The sequence below is a fragment of the Acipenser ruthenus genome, chromosome 12 (genome assembly GCF_902713425.1).
Source record: "Acipenser ruthenus chromosome 12, fAciRut3.2 maternal haplotype, whole genome shotgun sequence".
NCBI lineage: Eukaryota > Metazoa > Chordata > Actinopteri > Acipenseriformes > Acipenseridae > Acipenser > Acipenser ruthenus.
In genome coordinates, this window is record NC_081200.1 from 42245548 (window position 1) to 42268047 (window position 22500).

Below are 22500 nucleotides of genomic sequence, written 5' to 3' on the forward strand. Positions count from 1 at the left end.
GAGTTACTGATCAGTGCTGTCTCATTGATCTCAAGAGTTACTGATTAGTGCTGTCTCATTGATCTCAGGAGTTACTGATCAGTGCTGTCTCATTGATCTCAGGAGTTACTGATTAGTGCTGTCTCATTGATCTCAGGAGTTACTGATCAGTGCTGACTCATTGATCTCAGGAGTTACTGATCAGTGCTGTCTCATTGATCTCAGGAGTTACTGATCAGTGCTGTCTCATTGATCTCAGGAGTTACTGATCAGTGCTGTTTGTAAGTCTAGCTTTCAGAGAGCCGCGCACTTCCTGTCAGTGCAGCTCCAGAACCTACCTGGGAATGCTGGGGGGGGCGCGGTTGGGCCGGCTGGGGACCTGGGGGGGGGCGGTGGGCGCCTCAGCGTTATTGTTGAGGGGGGGCAGCGGGCCGGGGCGTGACGGAACAGGGGGGGCCGCGGGGGCGGGGCCTCGACCTGCAGGGACACGAGAGGAGGAGAGCAGCCTCCGGGGGGCAGTGGGGCTCAGAGGGGGCGACCTGAGCAGAGAGGGAGAGAGAGGGAGAGAGAGAGAGGGAGGGGTAGGGAGGAGAGGGAGAGAGAGGTAGGGGAGAAGGAAAGGGAGGGTCGAGGAGGGAGAGAAGGAGAACGGTGAGGAGCAAGAGAGGTGGGAGGAGAGGGAGAGGGAGAGAGGGGTGGGGAGGAGAGAGAGAGGGAGAGGGGTGGGGAGGAGAGAGGGTGAGGAGGGAGAGAGGGGTGGGGAGGGAGAGAGGTGGGAGAAGAGGGAGAGAGGGTGAGGAGGGAGAGAGGGGTGAGGAGGAGAGAGGGTGAGGAGGGAGAGAGGGTGAGGAGGGAGAGAGGGGTGAGGAGGGAGAGAGGTGGGAGAAGAGGGAGAGAGGGTTGGGGAGGACAGGGAGAGTGTGAAGAAACGATTATCATCAATGTATAGAGCAACTAATACACAGGGTTCATCATCATCATCATCATCATCATCATCATCATCATCATCATCATCATCATCATCATCATCATCGTCATCATTATTATTATTATTATTGTTATTATTATTAATTTCAAGAAGAGATTGCCTGCCTCATCACCCTGTCAGTACCACTGCCCCCTACACCCTCCCATTCCCCCATCTCACTACCTGTGCCCCTACACCCTCCCATACCCCCTGTCTCAGTACCTGTGCCCCTACACCCTCCCATTCCCCCGTCTCAGTACCTGTGCCCCTACACCCTCCCATTCCCCCCTGTCTCAGTACCTGTGCCCCTAGACCCTCCCATTCCCCCCCTGTCTCAGTACCTGTACCTCTACACCCTCCCATTCCCCCCGTCTCAGTACCTGTGCCCCTACACCCTCCCATTCCCCCCGTCTCAGTACCTGTGCCCCTACACCCTCCCATTCCCCCCCTGTCTCAGTACCTGTGCCCCTAGACCCTCCCATTCCCCCCCTGTCTCAGTACCTGTACCTCTACACCCTCCCATTCCCCCCGTCTCAGTACCTGTGCCCCTACACCCTCCCATTCCCCCCCTGTCTCAGTACCTGTACCACTACACCCTCCCATTCCCCCCGTCTCAATACCTGCGGCCCCCCTGCCAGGAGTTGTCGACGGGGGGCGGAAGTGGTGTGGAGATGGTGGTGGTGGAGATGTCTCCGATGATCGCTAGTGCCTCCTTCAGGGCGTGGTGAGTGCGCAGGACCTCGTCCCGGCGCTGTGCCTGCTCTGCAGACTCGTCCATCAGCACGCTCTGATCCTCCGTGGAGTACAGCTGGGCCAGCAGCTCCGCGTTGATGAACTCCTTCACCTGCCAGGACAAACAGAGAGATCAGAACCAGAACTCAATACCTGAACCAGAGCAAACTGAACCAGAGCAAACTGAACCACAGCAAACTGAACCACAGCAAACTGAACCAGAGCAAACTGAACCACAGCAAACTGAACCACAGCAAACTGAACCACAGCAAACTGAACCAGAGCAAACTGAACCACAGCAAACTGAACCACAGCAAACTGAACCACAGCAAACTGAACCAGAGCAAACTGAACCACAGCAAACTGAACCACAGCAAACTGAACCAGAGCAAACTGAACCAGAGCAAACTGAACCACAGCAAACTGAACCAGAGCAAACTGAACCACAGCAAACTGAACCACAGCAAACTGAACCACAGCAAACTGAACCAGAGCAAACTGAAACACAGCAAACTGAACCACAGCAAACTGAACCACAGCAAACTGAACCAGAGCAAACTGAACCACAGCAAACTGAACCACAGCAAACTGAACCACAGCAAACTGAACCACAGCAAACTGAACCAGAGCAATCTGAACCACAGCAAACTGAACCAGAGCAAACTGAACCACAGCAAACTGAACCAGAGCAAACTGAAACACAGCAAACTGAACCACAGCAAACTGAACCAGAGCAATCTGAACCAGAGCAAACTGAACCACAGCTGCCCCCTAGCCTCGGCAGGCGGTACTGCAGTGGCCTCTTACGTTGCTGATCATGAGGTGCATGATGGTCTTGGGCATGAGGTCCCGGATGCACTTGTTGACGATGGCCATGTAAGAGTCGACCAGGTTCCTGATGGTCTCCACCTGCCGCTCCAGCTGGGGGTCCATGGAGAAGTTATCAGAGGGGCCCGAGTCATCGCTGTCCACCTGCAAGAGAGGAGAGAGCCGTCAGCCACCAGCAACACCCACCAGCAATCACCCACCAGCAATCACCCACCAGCAACACCCACCAGCAACACCCAATGAAGAAGAGCAGGGTTACCATACCTATTCAACACTCAAGAGAGCTTCCTTTATAAAAGTTTGCCCTGGTATTTTTGCACAGTATTTTTGCAGTTTTTTGCAGGTAACCAGCTCAGATGAGTCTTATTAAACTCATAGTAAAACCAGGAATGGGTCAAACTGCTATGTAATGGGAGTCCAGCCGTTACCAAATTAATTTAAACAGCGTCCTTCATGAATAAGCATCCCAGTGTGCTTCAAAAGAGCTCTAAACTGCTCGCTCGTAAAAAAAAAAATGATTAAAAAAAATCTGCTTAAAGCTTTAAGATGTAAAGATATTGATTGGCTCAGCATTCCAGTAGAACCCATAGGGACTGCAGTGCTAAGGCTGAAGTGCTGGGAGAGAGCTCACGGATCTGGACTCCGCTGCAGTGAGGAGGGAGGGGCTCCCCTTCGCTGGCTCAGCACACAGGGACAGCTGGCTCTCATTACCTCCCTCCACCCATTGGGAAGCCCAGACCACAATCAAGCACAGAGGCTTTTAACTCCTTCTCTGAAACAACAGAAACTCCCCCACTGAGGCAGGAGCCCTGGGTAGTGAGGGGAGAGGGGTCTCTTTACAAACAGACCAAACTGACCCTCCAACAGGGCACCGGCCCCTCCTGCCCTTAGCAAAGTGTCTCATAGTAATGAAAGCATGGCAAAGCACGGGTAAGCATTGAGGTATGAGGTATGGTAAAGCATATTAGCTGCAGAGTCACTTACAACTACGTCTCACCCGAAAGACTGAGCACAAGGAGGTTAAGTGACTTGACAGGGTCACACAATGAGTCAGTGGCTGAGGTGGGAGTTGAACTGGGGACCTCTTGGTTACAAGCCCTTTTCTTTAACCACTAGACCACACAGCCTCCCATACAAAAAACAAGCGTCTGGAATTTAACTTGAAAAGAAATAGATGGAAAACATGTGTCTCTCTCTGCTGGGTGACTGTGTGGCTCCAGTACAGGCGCCTCAAACAGATTACTGCAGCTTCATCCAAAGACCCCTCGAGCAGTGTGATCTAGGGACACGGGTTCAACAGTACAGGCTCTCCCGTAGCAGGACACTAAACCACACCCTCCCACTCCCTGAGCGCCAACCACTGAGCCATCCTGCCTCCCTCCCAGTCCCTCAGCTCTCTCTCTATATTTATGCAGTATCTGTCAGGAACTCACAAGGACTGCAGACCCTTGCTTGGTCATTGTGAGGGGGTACTCCCCGCCTCTGATTATTTTAGGTTTTGTGTTATTTTGTATTTGTATTTGTTGTATTATTATTTAAAATGTATGTTTTGTGTATAAAAACACAATGTTTTGTTATTATTGTTTACAGCCTGGATGGGGTTAAAATGTCCCTTCCAGATCAAATGGTGAGAATGCGTGGTCAACAGTGAGTGAGTACTGACAATCTGGCTGCTGACCACGTGCATGAGAAACCCGGGGGGATAAACTAGGGAACTGATAGCCAGTTAATCCCTCCGTCACAATACAGAAACAAGCAGCTTTAGCTGAACAGGTTAGTGTGTTCGGAGGCAGAACGAGAGACAAGAGATGAGAGTCGATATTATTAGAGAGACGAGAGTCGATATTATTAGAGAGACGAGAGTCGATATTATTAGAGAGTCGATATATTTAGAGAGACGAGAGTCGATATTATTAGAGAGTCGACATTTTTAGAGAGACGGGAGTCGATATATTTAGAGAGACGAGAGTCGATATTATTAGAGAGTCGATATATTTAGAGAGACGAGAGTCGATATTATTAGAGAGTCGACATTTTTAGAGAGATGGGAGTCGATATTATTAGAGAGTCGATATATTTAGAGAGACGAGAGTCGATATTATTAGAGAGTCGATATATTTAGAGAGACGAGAGTCGATATTATTAGAGAGTCGACATTTTTAGAGAGACGAGAGTCGATATTATTAGAGAGTCGACATTTTTAGAGAGACGGGAGTCGATATATTTAGAGAGACGAGAGTCGATATTATTAGAGAGTCGATATATTTAGAGTCGAGAGTCGATATTATTAGAGAGTCGATATTATTAGAGAGACGGGAGTCGATATTATTAGAGAGTCGATATTATTAGAGAGACGGGAGTCGATATTATTAGAGAGTCGATATATTTAGAGTCGAGAGTCGATATTATTAGAGACGAGAGTCGATATATTTAGAGAGACGAGTCGATATTATTAGAGAGTCGATATATTTAGAGAGACGAGAGTCGATATTATTAGAGAGTCGATATTATTAGAGAGACGGGAGTCGATATTATTAGAGAGTCGATATTATTAGAGAGACGGGAGTCGATATTATTAGAGAGTCGATATTTTCAGAGACGGGAGTCGATATATTTAGAGAGACGAGCGTCGATATTATCAGAGAGTCGATATTATTAGAGAGACGAGAGTCGATATTATTAGAGAGTCGATATTATTAGAGAGACGGGAGTCGATATTATTAGAGAGTCGATATTATTAGAGACGAGAGTCGATATTGTTAGAGAGTCGATATATTTAGAGAGTCGAGAGTCGATATTATTAGAAAGCCATTGCTACCCATGCTGGTTTCCACAGCTCGACGCTTGTTTTTGTTTTGTTTTGTATCTATCTATTTATTTTGGCCACTGTGCCATTTTGTTTTGGGATAAGTGTTTTGTTTCTGTTTAACCCCTTTTATTTTGTAATAAATCTGCACCCCAGCACGTTCATTCATACCCCAGTGCTGTCTGCGTCTCCTCCCTGGTCTGATGTCACCCACCATCCCAATCTGTGACAGGCACTTTGCAGTTTTCTCTTTCTTGTCCCATAGTTATACTATGCAACTACCATTTCTTTAAAGAAGCTTTATAGCCCTCTGTGCTTTACAACTCTTACCCATTCTGCGCCGTGCTTTATTCCACTTACTGTGCTTTTACTGCTGGAATCTTTTCTAAGGGTTAGTTGACCATGGTTTGTTTTGGAATATGCTTTACCATACCTTGCTATTCTTTCCAGCTCTTGCCTATACTTCCCATGCTTTCCCTGTGCTGTGTTACTCTTTGCTCTGACGAGGGTGTGGCGGTCTCTCTCCCGGCTGCTCAGGGACAGTCGCTGGAATTCACTGCCTGGATCGCAGCTCCTCTGTAATGAGAACCAGCTGCTGCACCGGCCTCACTGTGAAAGCCCTTCTCTCCAGTGTGAGGAGGGCTCAGTCGCTGTGCTGCAGCCTCACTGTGAAAGCCCTTCTCTCCAGTGTGAGGAGGGCTCAGTCGCTGTGCTGCGGCCTCACTGTGAAAGCCCTTCTCTCCAGTGTGAGGAGGGCTCAGTCGCTGTGCTGCAGCCTCACTGTGAAAGCCCTTCTCTCCAGTGTGAGGAGGGCTCAGTCGCTGTGCTGCAGCCTCACTGTGAAAGCCCTTCTCTCCAGTGTGAGGAGGGCTCAGTCGCTGTGCTGCAGCCTCACTGTGAAAGCCCTTCTCTCAAGTGTGAGGAGGGCTCAGTCGCTGTGCTGCAGCCTCACTGTGAAAGCCCTTCTCTCCAGTGTGAGGAGGGCTCAGTCGCTGTGCTGCAGCCTCACTGTGAAAGCCCTTCTCTCCAGTGTGAGGAGGGCTCAGTCGCTGTGCTGCAGCCTCACTGAAAGCCCTTCTCTCCAGTGTGAGGAGGGCTCAGTCGCTGTGCTGCAGCCTCACTGTGAAAGCCCTTCTCTCCAGTGTGAGGAGGGCTCAGTCACTGTGCTGCAGCCTCACTGTGAAAGCCCTTCTCTCCAGTGTGAGGAGGGCTCAGTCGCTGTGCTGCGGCCTCACTGTGAAAGCCCTTCTCTCCAGTGTGAGGAGGGCTCAGTCGCTGTGCTGCAGCCTCACTGTGAAAGCCCTTCTCTCCAGTGTGAGGAGGGCTCAGTCGCTGTGCTGCGGCCTCACTGTGTAAGCCCTTCTCTCCAGTGTGAGGAGGGCTCAGTCACTGTGCTGCGGCCTCACTGTGAAAGCCCTTCTCTCCAGTGTGAGGAGGGCTCAGTCGCTGTGCTGCGGCCTCACTGTGAAAGCCCTTCTCTCCAGTGTGAGGAGGGCTCAGTCGCTGTGCTGCGGCCTCACTGTGAAAGCCCTTCTCTCCAGTGTGAGGAGGGCTCAGTCGCTGTGCTGCAGCCTCACTGTGAAAGCCCTTCTCTCCAGTGTGAGGAGGGCTCAGTCGCTGTGCTGCGGCCTCACTGTGAAAGCCCTTCTCTCCAGTGTGAGGAGGGCTCAGTCGCTGTGCTGCAGCCTCACTGTGAAAGCCCTTCTCTCCAGTGTGAGGAGGGCTCAGTCGCTGTGCTGCGGCCTCACTGTGAAAGCCCTTCTCTCCAGTGTGAGGAGGGCTCAGTCGCTGTGCTGCGGCTTCACTGTGAAAGCCCTTCTCTCCAGTGTGAGGAGGGCTCAGTCGCTGTGCTGCAGCCTCACTGTGAAAGCCCTTCTCTCCAGTGTGAGGAGGGCTCAGTCGCTGTGCTGCGGCCTCACTGTGAAAGCCCTTCTCTCCAGTGTGAGGAGGGCTCAGTCGCTGTGCTGCGGCCTCACTGTGAAAGCCCTTCTCTCCAGTGTGAGGAGGGCTCAGTCGCTGTGCTGCGGCCTCACTGTGAAAGCCCTTCTCTCCAGTGTGAGGAGGGCTCAGTCGCTGTGCTGCAGCCTCACTGTGAAGTGGTGTGCAGGGTGTGCAGTGGGGGGCAGGGTGGGGGACAGGCGGGTCACTCACAGAGGGTTTCTCAGGGTAGACTCCGGCTCGCAGCAGAGAAGCCTTCCAGCTGTCCACCTCTTCATGGGAGTCACAGGCCAGCTCCAGGTAGCGATAGTCCTTGTAAACATTCCTGGGAACAGAACAGAGCGATTCACAGCACTGAACACAGTCCCTCCCAGTCCCTCAGCTCTAACCACTAGACCACACTGCCTCCCAGTCCCTCAGCACTGAACAGTCCCTCCCAGCCCCCCCAGTCCCTCAGCTCTAACCACTGAACACAGTCCCCCCCAGTCCCTCAGGTCTAACCACTGAACACAGTCCCTTCCAGTCCCTCAGCTCTAACCCCTAGACCTCACTGCCTCCCAGTCCCTCAGCTCTAACCCTTAGACCACACTGCCTCCCAGTCACTCAGCTCTAACCCTTAGACCACACTGCCTCCCAGTCACTCAGCTCTAACCTCTAGACCTCACTGCCTCTGCAGAGTGAGGGAGCAGTGCTCTACAGAGTGAGGGAGCAGTGCTCTGCAGAGTGGTGTGTGCAGAGTGAGAGAGCAGTGCTCTGCAGAGTGGTGTGTGCAGAGTGAGGGAGCAGTGCTCTGCAGAGTGGTGTGTGCAGAGTGAGGGAGCAGTGCTCTGCAGAGTGGTGTGTGCAGAGTGAGGGAGCAGTGCTCTGCAGAGTGAGGGAGCAGGTGTGTGCAGAGTGAGGGAGAGGCTCAGGGTTAGTGCTGGCTTTCCCTTATACAGTGGAACTAAAAGCAGGCATCCCAGGTAAGCAACAGTAGCTTAAAGGAGAGCTCATTGTAGCCACAATAACTGCCCTAGTATACACCTGTGTGTCTCTCTTTGTATGCAAGTCCAGCCCGTTTATAAAGCTGTACTGAAGGGGGTCCACGCACATGTCCAGAGTCTCTGCAATTGAGGCACTGCTGCTTATTTTAGGACACTGTATAATATAGACAGCAATACAAATGGCATTAATCCCATTCATGCATGTTTTTTTGTTTCATACTGAATGTAGAATTTCTAAACAAATAAACGCTCCTGATGAATATTTTCCTGGCTGGCCGTGGAGGCCCTGGTTTCCTGCGTTTGATCTTTGAGAATGACAGCGTAATTCCACTAAATATCTTACAGACGCCTCGCATTCCTGCACCATCATCTCTGCTGGGACACACAGCTCCCAATGATTCCTCCTGCAGTGTGAGTGTGTGTGCAAGTGAGTGTGTGGAGTGTGTGTGCGAGTGTATGGAGTGTGTGTGTGTGTGCGAGTGTGTGGAGTGTGTGTGGAGTGTGTGTGTGCGAGTGTGTGGAGTGTGTGTGGAGTGTGTGTGTGTGTGTGTGGAGTGTGTGTGTGTGCGAGTGTGTGGAGTGTGTGTGGAGTGTGTGTGTGTGTGTGCGAGTGTGTGTGCGAGTGTGTGGGGAGTGTGTGTGTGCGAGTGTGTGTGGAGTGTGTGTGTGTGGAGTGTGTGTATGTGTGGAGTGTGTGTGGAGTGTGTGTGTGCGAGTGTGTGGAGTGTGTGTGTGTGCGAGTGTGTGTGCGAGTGTGTGGAGTGTGTGTGCGAGTGTGTTAGTGTGTGTGGAGTGTGTGAGTGTGTGTGCGAGTGTGGAGTGTGTCTGTGTGTGTGTGTGCGAGTGTGTGGAGTGTGCGAGTGTGTGGAGTGTGTGTGTGTGTGTGTGTGGAGTGTGTGTGTGTGGAGTGTGTGTGTGTGTGTGGAGTGTGTGGAGTGTGTGTGTGTGTGTGTGGAGTGTGTGTGTGTGTGTGGAGTGTGTGTGTGTGCGCGAGTGTGTGTGCGAGTGTGTGTGTGTGTGTGTGTGGAGTGTGTGTGTGTGTGTGTGTGGAGTGTGTGTGTGTGTGTGGAGTGTGTGGAGTGTGTGTGTGTGTGTGGAGTGTGTGTGTGTGTGCGAGTGTGTGTGGAGTGTGTGTGTGTGTGTGTGTGGAGTGTGTGTGTGTGTGTGTGTGGAGTGTGTGTGTGTGTGTGGAGTGTGTGGAGTGTGTGTGTGTGTGTGTGGAGTGTGTGTGTGTGTGTGTGTGGAGTGTGTGTGTGTGCGCGAGTGTGTGTGCGAGTGTGTGGAGTGTGTGCGAGTGTGTGTGGAGTGTGTGTGTGTGTGTGTGTGGAGTGTGTGTGTGTGTGTGGAGTGTGTGTGTGTGTGTGTGGAGTGTGTGTGTGTGTGTGGAGTGTGTGTGTGTGCGCGAGTGTGTGTGCGAGTGTGTGGAGTGTGTGCGAGTGTGTGGAGTGTGCGAGTGTGTGGAGTGTGTGTGTGTGTGGAGTGTGTGTGTGTGAGTGAGTGTGTGTGAGTGTGTGTGTGTGCGTGTGTGTCCGAGTGAGACCCAGTCCTTCACTCCCCACTACCCCCTGCCTGATTGTCAGAGGCTATGAAGCTTTCCCTGGAATGCCAGTTCATGTTTAATTTCAGTCTGACAAACCCACTCGTTTGGATCCGGCGCTGTTATAATGGAAATACTTGCCTAATGAAAAGCACTCTATATTGTGGGGTCTGGTCTGGATTTAATTAGGCGTGAAATGGCACTAATGATGCCCCTCTTGGCGTGCTGTCTTACATTCACTAATTACAAACCAGCTACACATGTTGCAGTCCTGACAAAACCTCTGCTCTCATCCAAGGAGGTGAAACGTTAACTCTGAGCCTCCGAATACTGCGCTTCAGAGCTCTGATACGAGTTCCCGTGCAAAGAGGCACCGCCTTGGCAGAGCGCTTGCATTCCCCCAGTACAGCGCTCAATGTGCACTGCACCTCCCTGCAGGCTGCTGTGTGTTAGCAGGCAGGAGAACTGGAGTCCCCCCTTTACAATCAATACATCAAGGAGTCAAAGCTGTGGCACATTACGTATTCAAAATGAAGTTTCAACTCATGCAGTTCATTACAAAGTAAAGTGCATGCAGCAATAAATTAAACAAAAGTGTTTGGCTTTCTACCCAAGGGTGGATGAAAACCAGCTTGTACCTCACACAGCACCCTGCATTAGCGTGTTTATAATATGTAGTTAAATAAGAATAATTAAACAGTACAGCTCATTTTAATGTGATGTCATTTCCATCTAATACAAACGATCTGACACGTAGAAATTTTAGATGGCTGTATCACATCAATATCAGGGTCTGGTATTTACTATACTGTACACAGAATATAAATATTGAACAGTGCTTGGCAGTGCAGTGTATTTCGGTGCTCATGCTGGCAGTGCAGTGTGTCTCGGTGCTCATGCTGGCAGTGCAGTGTGTTTCGGTGCTCATGCTGGCATTGCAGTGTGTCTCGGTGCTCATGCTGGCATTGCAGTGTGTCTCGGTGCTCATGCTGGCAGTGCAGTGTGTCTCGGTGCTCATGCTGGCAGTGCAGTGTGTCTCGGTGCTCATGCTGGCAGTGCAGTGTGTTTCGGTGCTCATGCTGGCAGTGCAGTGTGTCTCGGTGCTCATGCTGGCAGTGCAGTGTGTCTCGGTGCTCATGCTGGCATTGCAGTGTGTCTCGGTGCTCATGCTGGCAGTGCAGTGTGTCTCGGTGCTCATGCTGGCAGTGCAGTGTGTCTCGGTGCTCATGCTGGCATTGCAGTGTGTCTCGGTGCTCATGCTGGCAGTGCAGTGTGTCTCGGTGCTCATGCTGGCAGTGCAGTGTGTCTCGGTGCTCATGCTGGCAGTGCAGTGTGTTTCGGTGCTCATGCTGGCAGTGCAGTGTGTTTCGGTGCTCATGCTGGCAGTGCAGTGTGTCTCGGTGCTCATGCTGGCCTTGCAGTGTGTCTCGGTGCTCATGCTGGCAGTGCAGTGTGTTTCGGTGCTCATGCTGGCAGTGCAGTGTGTTTCGGTGCTCATGCTGGCAGTGTGCTTGGTGCTCGCTCTCTCACCTCTGCTCTGTGTTGAAGATGGCGATGATGTGCTTACTGGACATGAAGCCCTTCTCCACGTCCCGCACCTTCAGATTGTCCAGGGGCAGCATGTACTTCTTCTCCTTCTCCTGCAAACACAGAGACACACGGCAGATTCAATCAGGAGCTCCTTGGCATGGGGGTCCTGGCTGGCCCCTCTGCCACCGGTAAGACAGCAGGCAGTCACTGGCACCGTCTGCTCAGAGAGAATGAGCTCCAGGACTGGGGCTGTGCCAGTGGAAACACTGGAAAAGCAGCACCCGGCTCTCCGAGGAGGGGATGGAGTAAGAGCAGTCAATAGTAAAGCAGCACCCGGCTCTCCGAGGAGGGGATGGAGTAAGTGCAGTCAATAGTAAACCAGCACCCGGCTCTCCGAGGAGGGGATGGAGTAAGTGCAGTCAATAGTAAAGCAGCACCCGGCTCTCCGAGGAGGGGATGGCGTAAGTGCAGTCAATAGTAAAGCAGCACCCGGCTCTCCGAGGAGGGGATGGAGTAAGAGCAGTCAATAGTAAAGCAGCACCCGGCTCTCTGAGGAGGGGATGGAGTAAGTGCAGTCGCTTGGCTTGGCTTGCCTGTTCTGTTCAGTCACGGCTGCCTGTAGGTGCTAGAGAGATCAGAGACCGCAGGGACTCCTCCACAGTCTGCTACACACATCAGCACATTCTTAACATGCTGTCTCAGAAATGTCACTTCTGAGTGAAAAAACACAGAAAGAGTTTCCAGCAGGGTCTGCTTTTAAAGAAAGGAGGTAATGCGCTGCTGAGTACTGAAGCAGAAGCATCACAGAATCACTGCTGTGCAAACCTGGAGGATGAACAGCACAGCCAAGAGTGAAGCACAGTGATACCAGGGAGAGAATAATCCATGTCCTGGTATAAGTAGGGCCACGGAAAAGTCACGATTTCACGGAAATCGCGTATTTGACTGCCTACCGTGAAAATCTATCATGTAGAAACCATAGACAACTACATAGAAATGTCTGCAACAATAATAAAACTACGACTAATAACAGATCTTCTGTTTATCACGGTGTCAGTCTTGGATGTCACAGCTTTGCCACGAGATGCAATCCCTGATTTCACAAGCTATAGAAATAAAATTGAGTCTTACAAGCACCCTGCCGCTGAACGGGACAAAAATGTCAATATTGTTGATTTGTGGGTGAAGTCTGAAATCGGATTCCCAAACATGGCAAAAACTGCACGCTGCTTTTTTGTCAATTCCACCAAACTCTGTGGATGCAGAAGGAGCAGTTTCCGCATATGGACAGGTTTTTACACCACAAAGACAAACCATGAGTGTTGAAACTGCACAAGAAGCATGTGTGTGCAACACGCTAGAGGGATAAAAAGTCGCATATGATTTCTTCTTGTTTTTCCTGTTCTTGTTCTTCACATTATTTTGTACAGGTTGGTTGTTATGTGGTTTAAAACGTCCTATATAATTTAGTGTGTGTAAGAAAAGCACAAAGTTTCGGTTTTGTCACTTGCACTAAATCCTGTTTTTAACATTTTGTTTTTCAAAGTCAGCATAACGCTATACAACACAGTCCGTTTAATTACTGTATGAACATCGCCTAAGTTTGAAACGTTTACAAGACTTGAAAATGTTGCCGAATTTGTCTTTCAACCTTGTTTTGTTTTAATCAGTTTTGTCTGCTTGTTCCCTTTTTCAGCCAACACATTTAAATGACCCTTGTTTGTTACATTTTAAAAGATTGTTTTAAACGTTACAATGTAAATGTTGACTCAGTAATTACCATTAAATGTTAAAATGTTTCAGTCTCTGTGATTTTCTTTGATGCGTTATTCATTTTAGGCAGCTTACAATAGAAAGTTTTGGTTTTGGTTTTTTTTTAATTGTCATTCTTGAATTTTCCATGTCCTGGTATAAGGACAAGTCAGGCTGCAAACGTACTCTTAGGAGAGCTGCACCTGTGTGGTAAAGCTGCACAGTCACTCTGAAGATGTGCATGTCTGTACCAGGCTCATACTGTGCTTTACCTTGAACTAACATAGTCACCATGCTGCTCAATACCTGTGCCCTGCCTATGCAATACCACTCATATACAGGACTTCTACACTGCGGTAAGAGGAGTCAATGGGCTTTGCAGAGACGATAAAGAATACAGTCTGCCCAGCCCAATCCAGAACAGCTCAGCACAGCCCAGCCCAATCCAGCCCAGCCCAGCCCAGCCCAGCCAAGCCCAATGCAGCCCAGCCCAGCCAGCTCTGTTCTGCTCTGGGATTGCCCCCCAGTCTGCTCTCCCGCTCTCCTGGCCGATCCCGTCACTGGGGTCTCCTCAGCCTGCAGGGTCTGGAACAGGGAGCAGGGAGCGCCGAGCGCCATTCCAGAGGAATCGGGCTGGGGGCCAGCCAAGCATTCCAGCACCCCCCTCCCCCCACCCCCTCAGCACATCAGGAGTTGTTTTTTTATATTTCAGTTTTCTTTGGTGTCTCCCAACACCAGCGCTGCTCATATAAAACTTTAGCACAGTAAATTTGCAGTTTCCCCGCATGCTTTTCCCAGGACTGGGATTCTGTGGTGCCTTCACTTCATAGGGGCAAAACTTTTTCAACTTTCAAATCAAGTTTTTAAAAAGTTACAGAAGATGCCGTCACTTCACAATCTCAAAGCTACTGAGAGAGTGAGAGTGAGCAGAGAGCAAACAGGAGAGAACAGAAAGTTGAAGGGGCAGAGAGGAGACAGAGGAGAGAACAGAAAGTTGAAGGGAGAGAGGAGACAGAGGAGAGAACAGAAAGTTGAAGGGAGAGAGGAGACAGAGGAGAGAACAGAAAGTTGAAGGGGCTGAGAGGAGACAGAGGAGAGAACAGAAAGTTGAAGGGGCTGAGAGGAGACAGAGGAGAGAACAGAAAGTTGAAGGGGCAGAGAGGAGACAGAGGAGAGAACAGAAAGTTGAAGGGGGAGAGGAGACAGAGGAGAGAACAGAAAGTTGAAGGGGGAGAGGAGACAGAGGAGAGAACAGAAAGTTGAAGGGGGAGAGGAGACAGAGGAGAGAACAGAAAGTTGAAGGGGCTGAGAGGAGACAGTCCTCAGATGAGGGGTGAGAAAGCAGAGCTGAGAGGAAGCAGCAGGGCCACATGTGGAAGTCATTACTCATGCAGAGTCTGACAAAGAACATTCTCCAGACCCCCCCCCCCCCTCCCTTTCACAGGGGCTTCATTCTCAGGAAACAGCTCGAGTTACTGCTGGAGTGTGGGCTTAGAGAGAGAGAGAGGGAGGGGGAGGGGGTCTAGAGTGAGGGGGACATTGCCCCCCCTCCCCAGCACCCCCGTCCCCTATACCCAGTCAGAACAGAGGAGCCCCTGAAATGAAATGCGTCTTCTAAATACACATATACATATATACACATATACATACACATATATATATATATATATACATACACATATATACACTGTAAGACAGCGGTTTGTGTGAGACAGCAGGGAGGGGGTTTAAAACCTCCCTGAAGAGAAAATGCACCTTTTGTTTAATTGTTTTGCCTTTTAGTTAATCATTTGTTAATTGTTTTATTATTAATTATCCCCTGCACCTGGTAGCTATTGCTAAATTGGGACCAGGTGCAGGGTATTTAAGAGGAGCAGTCAGTCTGCTCAGGGCTGCTGAGTAGAAGGAAGCAGAAGAGAGGTGCTCTGCTTCCGAGCAGTCCACAGAAAAAATAGTAAGTGCTGTGATAAGCTTGTGTGATTCTTGATTGTGTTCGGTGTCAGGTAAACGGCTTAGCCGTCTTGCAAGTTAGTCAGGGAAAGTACCTGCTTAGTAAGCGCTCCAAACGGAGTTAGGTTTTTTTTTATTTTGTATTTGTTTATTTTTTGTTTATTAAAGATAGTGCAACCGCGCAAGAAAAATCAATTTCCTGCATCCTGAGTCGTATTTTTAAGAGTGGTGCAACCATTTCACAACACATATATATATATATACACATATACATACACACACATATATATATATATATATATATACATATATACACACACATACATATATACACACACACTTGAAACACTCCAAGTGAATCCAAGTCAAGCCGTCTCCTGCTCTGCATCTTTGTTTTCTCTTTCCATACCAGTGGGGCCCACTTCCTGCCCAAGTTTAAAAAAAACAGCTGGATCAGATGAAATGACTAACATTACACTGAAACATCTGCTACTGCTTTACAACACAGCGCAGTCTGAGAGAGAGCGAGGGAGAGGGGGAGACAGGGAGAGGGAGCGAGGAGAGCGGGGGAGAGGGAGGAGAGGAGACAGGGAGAGGGAGCGGGGGAGAGCGGAGACAGGGAGAGGGAGCGAGGAGAGCAGGGGAGAGAGGAGACAGGAAGAGGGAGCGAGGAGAGCGGGGTAGAGAGGAGAGAGGGAGAGGGAGAGAGGGAGGAGAGAGGAGACAGGGAGAGGGAGCAAGGAGAGCGGGGGAGAGAGGAGACAGGGAAAGGGAGCGAGGAGAGAGGGAGCAAGGAGAGAGGGAGAGAGGAGAGAGGGTTAGGGCCCACTCCAACCTGTTCCCTTGGGTCGCATCAATCCATATAAGGCCTCTGAGGCCCAGCCCCCTCCCTCTCTCTCTCCAGTTTTTTTTATATCTCTTCCCTAAATTCATTGCCAGATCCCCAGTCTGCATGTGCCACGTCAAGGCTGGAAAGCGCCGCACTTCCCCTGCCGTGGACAGAGCAGGAAGGCAGCTCACTGCGAGCCTTGAGCACTAGGAGACAGGACCTCGCTTGCCTGCTTTTTCTTTTTCTTTCTTTCTTTCTTTCTTTCTTTCTTTCTTTCTGTCTCCCTCTCTCTCTCCAGGACCAGGCGGTATGTTTTCTGGAGGAGCAGGGGAAGGATGAAGAGAAAGAAAAGAAGGAAGGACAATCCTGCCCCGTCGACCCAGTGTTCAGACTACCTGTTCAGGATCATACTGTTGTACAGTAGTCTGCACATTGGTTAGACTGTGCAAGGGAGCTCAGCGACACACAGACAGACAGACAGACAGACCTCTCCACTCTCTCTGCTAACAGCCTCTCCTCAGGTTAGTGACCTCACAGTCGCTGGGCTGAAGCATTGCTGAGGGTCAGGCCCACAGAGGAGGAGCGGCCGGACCACAGTGACCCCTCAACTGGTCCGAGTCGCCTCGCTGGGGTTTTATATAAACAGGAAAGGTAGCGGCTGGTGTCCACTATATAAGAGTTTAAAGATGAAACCTGAAATGCTGGTGTGGGGTTTGTGCTTGTGTGTGGGGGTGGTGTGTGACCGACTGACAGACACACAGATGTGAAGATCGAGGACTGAGTCTGGATGGACGTTTCAAGTCTCTGTGATGGATAAAGTTCCAAGCTGACTGTCAAGCGGAATCTCTTTGAAAAGTTATACTGATCAGAAGTGACCAATACAGACAGACACTGAGGGAGCAACAGACTGCTTTCTGTGTTTGGATGCAAGAGACTGAATCAGACAGCAGTGCTGAGAAAGCAGGTCGATTCCTAGGTGTGTCTCCAGGGTGTGTGGCTGGCTTTGCTGTTTCAGGCAGTTCTGTCAGGTTGTGGGCACTGTGCAGTTCTGTCAGGTTGTGGGCACTGTGCTGTTGTGTCAGGTTGTGGGCACTGTGCTGTTGTGTCAGGTTGTGGGCACTGTGCTGTTGTGTCAGGTTGTGGGCACTGTGTTGTTCTGTCAGGTTGTGGGCACTGTGCTGGCTTTGCTGTTTCAGGCAGTTCTGTCAGGTTGTGGGCACTGTGCTGCTGCGAGGATGCTGTGAGACAAGGTGTGGGAAGACTGTGCCAATTTGGATTTGCAGGGTTTAGTCTCCAGATATGCCTTGTGTGGTGGAGTGCCCTTCAGCCAGTGTGAGCTCCGACTCTAGCACTCTCCTTCCCCCGAACCCTCTCCCTTTTCACTCTCCTTCTCCCAAACCCTCTCCCTTTTCACTCTCGTCCCAAACCCTCTCCTTTTTCACTCTCCTTCCCCCAAACCCTCTCCCTTTTCACTCTTGTCCCAAACCCTCTCCCTTTTCACTCTTGTCCCAAACCCTCTCCCTTTTCACTCTCGTCCCAAACCCTCTCCCTTTTCACTCCTTCCCCGAACCCTCTCCCTTTTCACTCTCCTTCTCCCAAACCCTCTCCCTTTTCACTCTCGTCCCAAACCCTCTCCCTTTTCACTCCTTCCCCCGAACCCTCTCCCTTTTCACTCTCCTTCCCCCGAACCCTCTCCCTTTTCACTCTCCTTCCCCCAAACCCTCTCCCTTTTCACTCTCCTCCCAAACCCTCTCCCTTTTCACTCTCATCCCAAACCCTCTCCCTTTTCACTCTCATCCCAAACCCTCTCCCTTTTCACTCTCCTCCCAAACCCTCTCCCTTTTCACTCTCCTTCTCCCAAACCCTCTCCCTTTTCACTCTCCTTCCCCTTCCCCTCTCTCTCTCTTTTCCCTCTCTTCTTTCTTTTTCCCTCTCCTACCTCTTTCTTCTCCCTCTCTCCAGCACTGCTGTTTTTTAGTTCACTGGCCCAAGCTTTTCAAACAGCTGGTTTTGGTTTGCATTGCATCCTGGCTGTCCTCGGGGAACCTTCTGTTTTCTTCGGTGCGTGTGTGTGTGTGTGTGTGTGTGTGTGCGTGTGCGTGTGTGTTTATATACAGGATCCGAGTGTAAGTTGGCTGCTTCCACATCTGCAGTTGTGTAGAATATTTAAACATGTGTGTGTTTCTCATCAATAAATGATATTATATGTGCATATATGGCCCAACACTAAACCTTGCAAGTGCGTATGCGCGTGTGAGCATTCAAAGAAAGAATCGGACAGCTCTGTGTGTGCGTTACACTAGTAAAAGAAAAAGTCTCTTTGACAGAGGAATGTGTTTGGTTTTGCTTGGTGCAGGTCCAGCTGGGATACGGAGAACTAATCCGAGTGGTTGAACTCCCAGCGGGAGAACAGAGAGCCGACATCTGAGCCGGAGTGGAGGGGGGGAACATTCCCTGGAAAAACAAAACAGGCAGAGAGGCAGGGAGGGAGGCAGAGAGGCAGTGAGAGAGGGAGGGAGGCAGGAAGGCAGAGAGGCAGGCAGGGAGGGAGGTAGAGTGGCAGTGAGGGAGGGAGGCAGGCAGGGAGGGAGGCAGAGAGGCAGGGAGGGAGGTAGAGGGGCAGTGAGGGAGGGAGGCAGAGAGGCAGGCAGAGAGGAAGGCAGGCTGGCAAATGAACATTGAGCAGGATTAAAAGAAAAAGAATAAAACACTGTTACTTGATGTACAGATGGATTTGTGTAGCTCCCCTTGACTGCTTGCCGAGGTGAATCACAACAGGCGTGTTGGAAACAATGGTCATTAAAAGCTGAAGCAGGTCTCATTGGAGGAGGTGTGTGATGCTGAGGGCTCTCATTGGAGGAGGTGTGTGATGCTGAAGGCTCTCATTGGAGGAGGTGTGTGATGCTGAGGGCTCTCATTGGAGGAGGTGTGTGATGCTGAAGCAGGTCTCATTGGAGGAGGTGTGTGATGCTGAAGGCTCTCATTGGAGGAGGTGTGTGATGCTGAAAGCTCTCATTGAGAAGGTGTGTGATGCTGAGGGCTCTCATTGGAGGAGGTGTGTGATGCTGAAGGCTCTCATTGGAGGAGGTGTGTGATGCTGAAGCAGGTCTCATTGGAGGAGGTGTGTGATGCTGAAGGCTCTCATTGGAGGAGGTGTGTGATGCTGAAGGCTCTCATTGGAGGAGGTGTGTGATGCTGAAGGCTCTCATTGGAGGAGGTGTGTGATGCTGAAGTAGGTTTCATTGGAGGAGGTGTGTGATGCTGAAGGCTCTCATTGGAGGAGGTGTGTGATGCTGAGGGCTCTCATTGGAGGAGGTGTGTGATGCTGAAGGCTCTCATTGGAGGAGGTGTGTGATGCTGAAGTAGGTCTCATTGGAGGAGGTGTGTGATGCTGAAGGCTCTCATTGGAGGAGGTGTGTGATGCTGAGGGCTCTCATTGGAGGAGGTGTGTGATGCTGAAGGCTCTCATTGGAGGAGGTGTGTGATGCTGAAGGCTCTCATTGGAGGAGGTGTGTGATGCTGAAGTAGGTCTCATTGGAGGAGGTGTGTGATGCTGAAGGCTCTCATTGGAGGGTGTGTGATGCTGAGGGACCTGGTTTTCCTGGGCGCCCGAGTGCAGCGTTTAGTCTGAAGCTCTTTGTCCCTGGGGGGGGGGGGGGTTGCACGAACCCCCCCCTTGATTGGAAGAGGCCCCTCGGGATAAACATCCTGTGTTTGTTTAAGGATGTGACTCTGATGACACGGGGGAGAGAGGCTGCACTGCTGGGGACAGTACTGCTTTGCCGGATCAAAATGATAGCATCCTGTCTGCTTTTCCTTTCCATTTTCCTTTTGTTTGTATAAAGCATCTTCATCTTTGATGCAGAGCACTTGGAGATGGCTCATCTGTGTGAAGGATGCGGTGTAGTTTGCTGTCTCTTGCCTTGTTTAGCCCAAGCGGTTCAGACTGTGCAGCTGCAGTGTGCTTCTCTACTTGCACACTGCTGTGCTTCTCTGGTGCAGTCTCTCCGCTCCACTCTGTGCTTTAACACCTCCTGTCAGGATGCACGCTTTCCACACAACACTGAGCAGGAACAACAGTTCCTGTCTCTATCTGACAGACACTAATCTGAACAAACTGCCATCCACTGGAGCTAACAGGCTCACTGGGACAGCCCTGCCATCCACCGCCTTCCAGCGCTCTAACCACTGAGCTATTCAAACCCACTGCCTTCCACACTGCAGCCCAGCACACTAACCACTGAGCTACTCAAACCCACTGCCTCCCACACTGCAGCCCAGCACTCTAACCACTGAGCTATTCAAACCCACTGCCTTCCACACTGCAGCCCAGCACACTAACCACTGAGCTACTCAAACCCACTGCCTCCCACACTGCAGCCCAGCACTCTAACCACTGAGCTACTCAAACCCACTGCCTCCCACACTGCAGCCCAGCACACTAACCACAGAGCTACTCAAACCCACTGCATTCAACACTGCAGTCCAGTGTTGTCTTGTATTACACTGTGTTGTATTGCACTGTGGTGTATTATACTGTGTGTATTGCACTGTGTGTATTGCACTGTGTTGTATTGCACTGAGTGTATTGCACTGTGTTGTATTGCACTGTGTTGTATTGCACTGTGTTGTATTGCACTGCGTGTATTGCACTGTGTTGTATTGCACTGCGTGTATTGCACTGTGGTGTATTGCACTGCGGTGTATTGCACTGCGGTGTATTGCACTGCGGTGTATTGCACTGTGGTGTATTGCACTGTGGTGTATTGCACTGTGTGTATTGCACTGTGTGTATTACACTGTGTTGTATTACACTGTGTTGTATTGCACTGTGTGTATTGCACTGTGTTGTATTGCACTGTGTGTATTGCACTGTGTGTATTGCACTGTGTTGTATTGCACTGTGTTGTATTATACTGTGTGTATTGCACTGTGTGTATTGCACTGTGTTGTATTGCACTGCGTTGTATTGCACTGTGTGTATTGCACTGTGTTGTATTGCACTGTGTGTATTGCACTGTGGTGTATTGCACTGTGGTGTATTGCACTGTGGTGTATTGCACTGTGGTGTATTATACTGTGTGTATTGCACTGTGTTGTATTGCACTGTGTTGTATTGCACTGTGTGTATTACACTGTGTTGTATTGCACTGTGGTGTATTATACTGTGTGTATTGCACTGTGGTGTATTGCACTGTGTTGTATTGCACTGTGTTGTATTATACTGTGTGTATTGCACTGTGTTGTATTGCACTGTGTGTATTACACTGTGTTGTATTGCACTGTGTTGTATTGCACTGTGTTGTATTACACTGTGTTGTATTGCACTGTGTTGTATTGCACTGTGTTGTATTATACTGTGTGTATTGCACTGTGTTGTATTATACTGTGTGTATTGCACTGTGGTGTATTGCACTGTGGTGTATTGCACTGTGTTGTATTGCACTGTGTTGTATTATACTGTGTGTATTGCACTGTGTTGTATTATACTGTGGTGTATTGCACTGTGTTGTATTATACTGTGTGTATTGCACTGTGGTGTATTACACTGTGTTGTATTGCACTGTGTTGTATTGCACTGTGTGTATTGCACTGCGTGTATTGCACTGTGGTGTATTGCACTGTGTTGTATTATACTGTGTGTATTGCACTGTGGTGTATTGCACTGTGTTGTATTGCACTGTGTTGTATTGCACTGTGTGTATTGCACTGCGTGTATTGCACTGTGGTGTATTGCACTGTGTTGTATTATACTGTGTGTATTGCACTGTGTTGTATTATACTGTGGTGTATTGCACTGTGTTGTATTATACTGTGTGTATTGCACTGTGTTGTATTATACTGTGTGTATTGCACTGTGGTGTATTGCACTGTGGTGTATTGCACTGTGTTGTATTGCACTGTGTTGTATTATACTGTGGTGTATTGCACTGTGTTGTATTATACTGTGTGTATTGCACTGTGGTGTATTACACTGTGTTGTATTGCACTGTGGTGTATTGCACTGTGTGTATTGCACTGCGTGTATTGCACTGTGGTGTATTGCACAGTGTTGTATTATACTGTGTGTATTGCACTGTAACTTCCACAGCTCAGGGTCGCCGCCTCCCAACTGTGATGTCACAGAGGATCCAGCCCTGCCATTGGCTGAACGGAGTTGTCATGTGTCTGCCTGTCTACACTTGCTGTGCAGAACATCCTCCCACCTGTACAGCAGGCACAGACAGGCAGTCACATGACAACCCAGCCTGACCGAGTCGCAGCCAGGCAGAGGCACAGGCACCGGGATCGACAGGGTTCCACTCACCCCACACGCGCGGGCAGTCTGTACAAGGGCTGTACTCTTTGTATTATTTCATGTCTGTGTCAGAAACAAGATTCAAAGTAAAGAAAGATGAATCCTTCTGCATGGCGTCCTTGCTTCTGTTTTGCTGACACACCGCAGAGTCTGAAGGGGTTATAATCAGTCCTGTACACAGACTCGGCTGACACAGTGAAAGAGTATATAGAGCCTTCACAAATAACATTCAAACAGGTCTCCGACTAATGAATGAACATTTCAACCAGCTGTGCCATTGAACTCCATGCTGTCCTCATACAAAGACAAGAATCCAAATGATATGGAAACAAAACACTCATCACATCTGCGTGTGCATGTGTGCGTGCGCA

At 50.0% G+C, this 22500-nt stretch overlaps 1 protein-coding gene across 1 annotated transcript in view; it reads right to left on the reverse strand.

The window, feature by feature from the left end:
* The window catches only part of LOC131740126 (dynamin-3-like), a 47170-nt gene that overhangs the window by 3914 nt on the left and 20756 nt on the right, over nucleotides 1-22500 (reverse strand). The window contains exons 15-19 of the mRNA XM_059035220.1: nucleotides 11301-11410; nucleotides 7464-7575; nucleotides 2486-2650; nucleotides 1567-1790; nucleotides 318-518 (exon numbers count right to left, since the gene is read on the reverse strand). Coding sequence (XP_058891203.1) covers nucleotides 318-518; nucleotides 1567-1790; nucleotides 2486-2650; nucleotides 7464-7575; nucleotides 11301-11410 — 812 coding nt within the window. The remainder of the gene's footprint in view (nucleotides 1-317; nucleotides 519-1566; nucleotides 1791-2485; nucleotides 2651-7463; nucleotides 7576-11300; nucleotides 11411-22500) is intronic.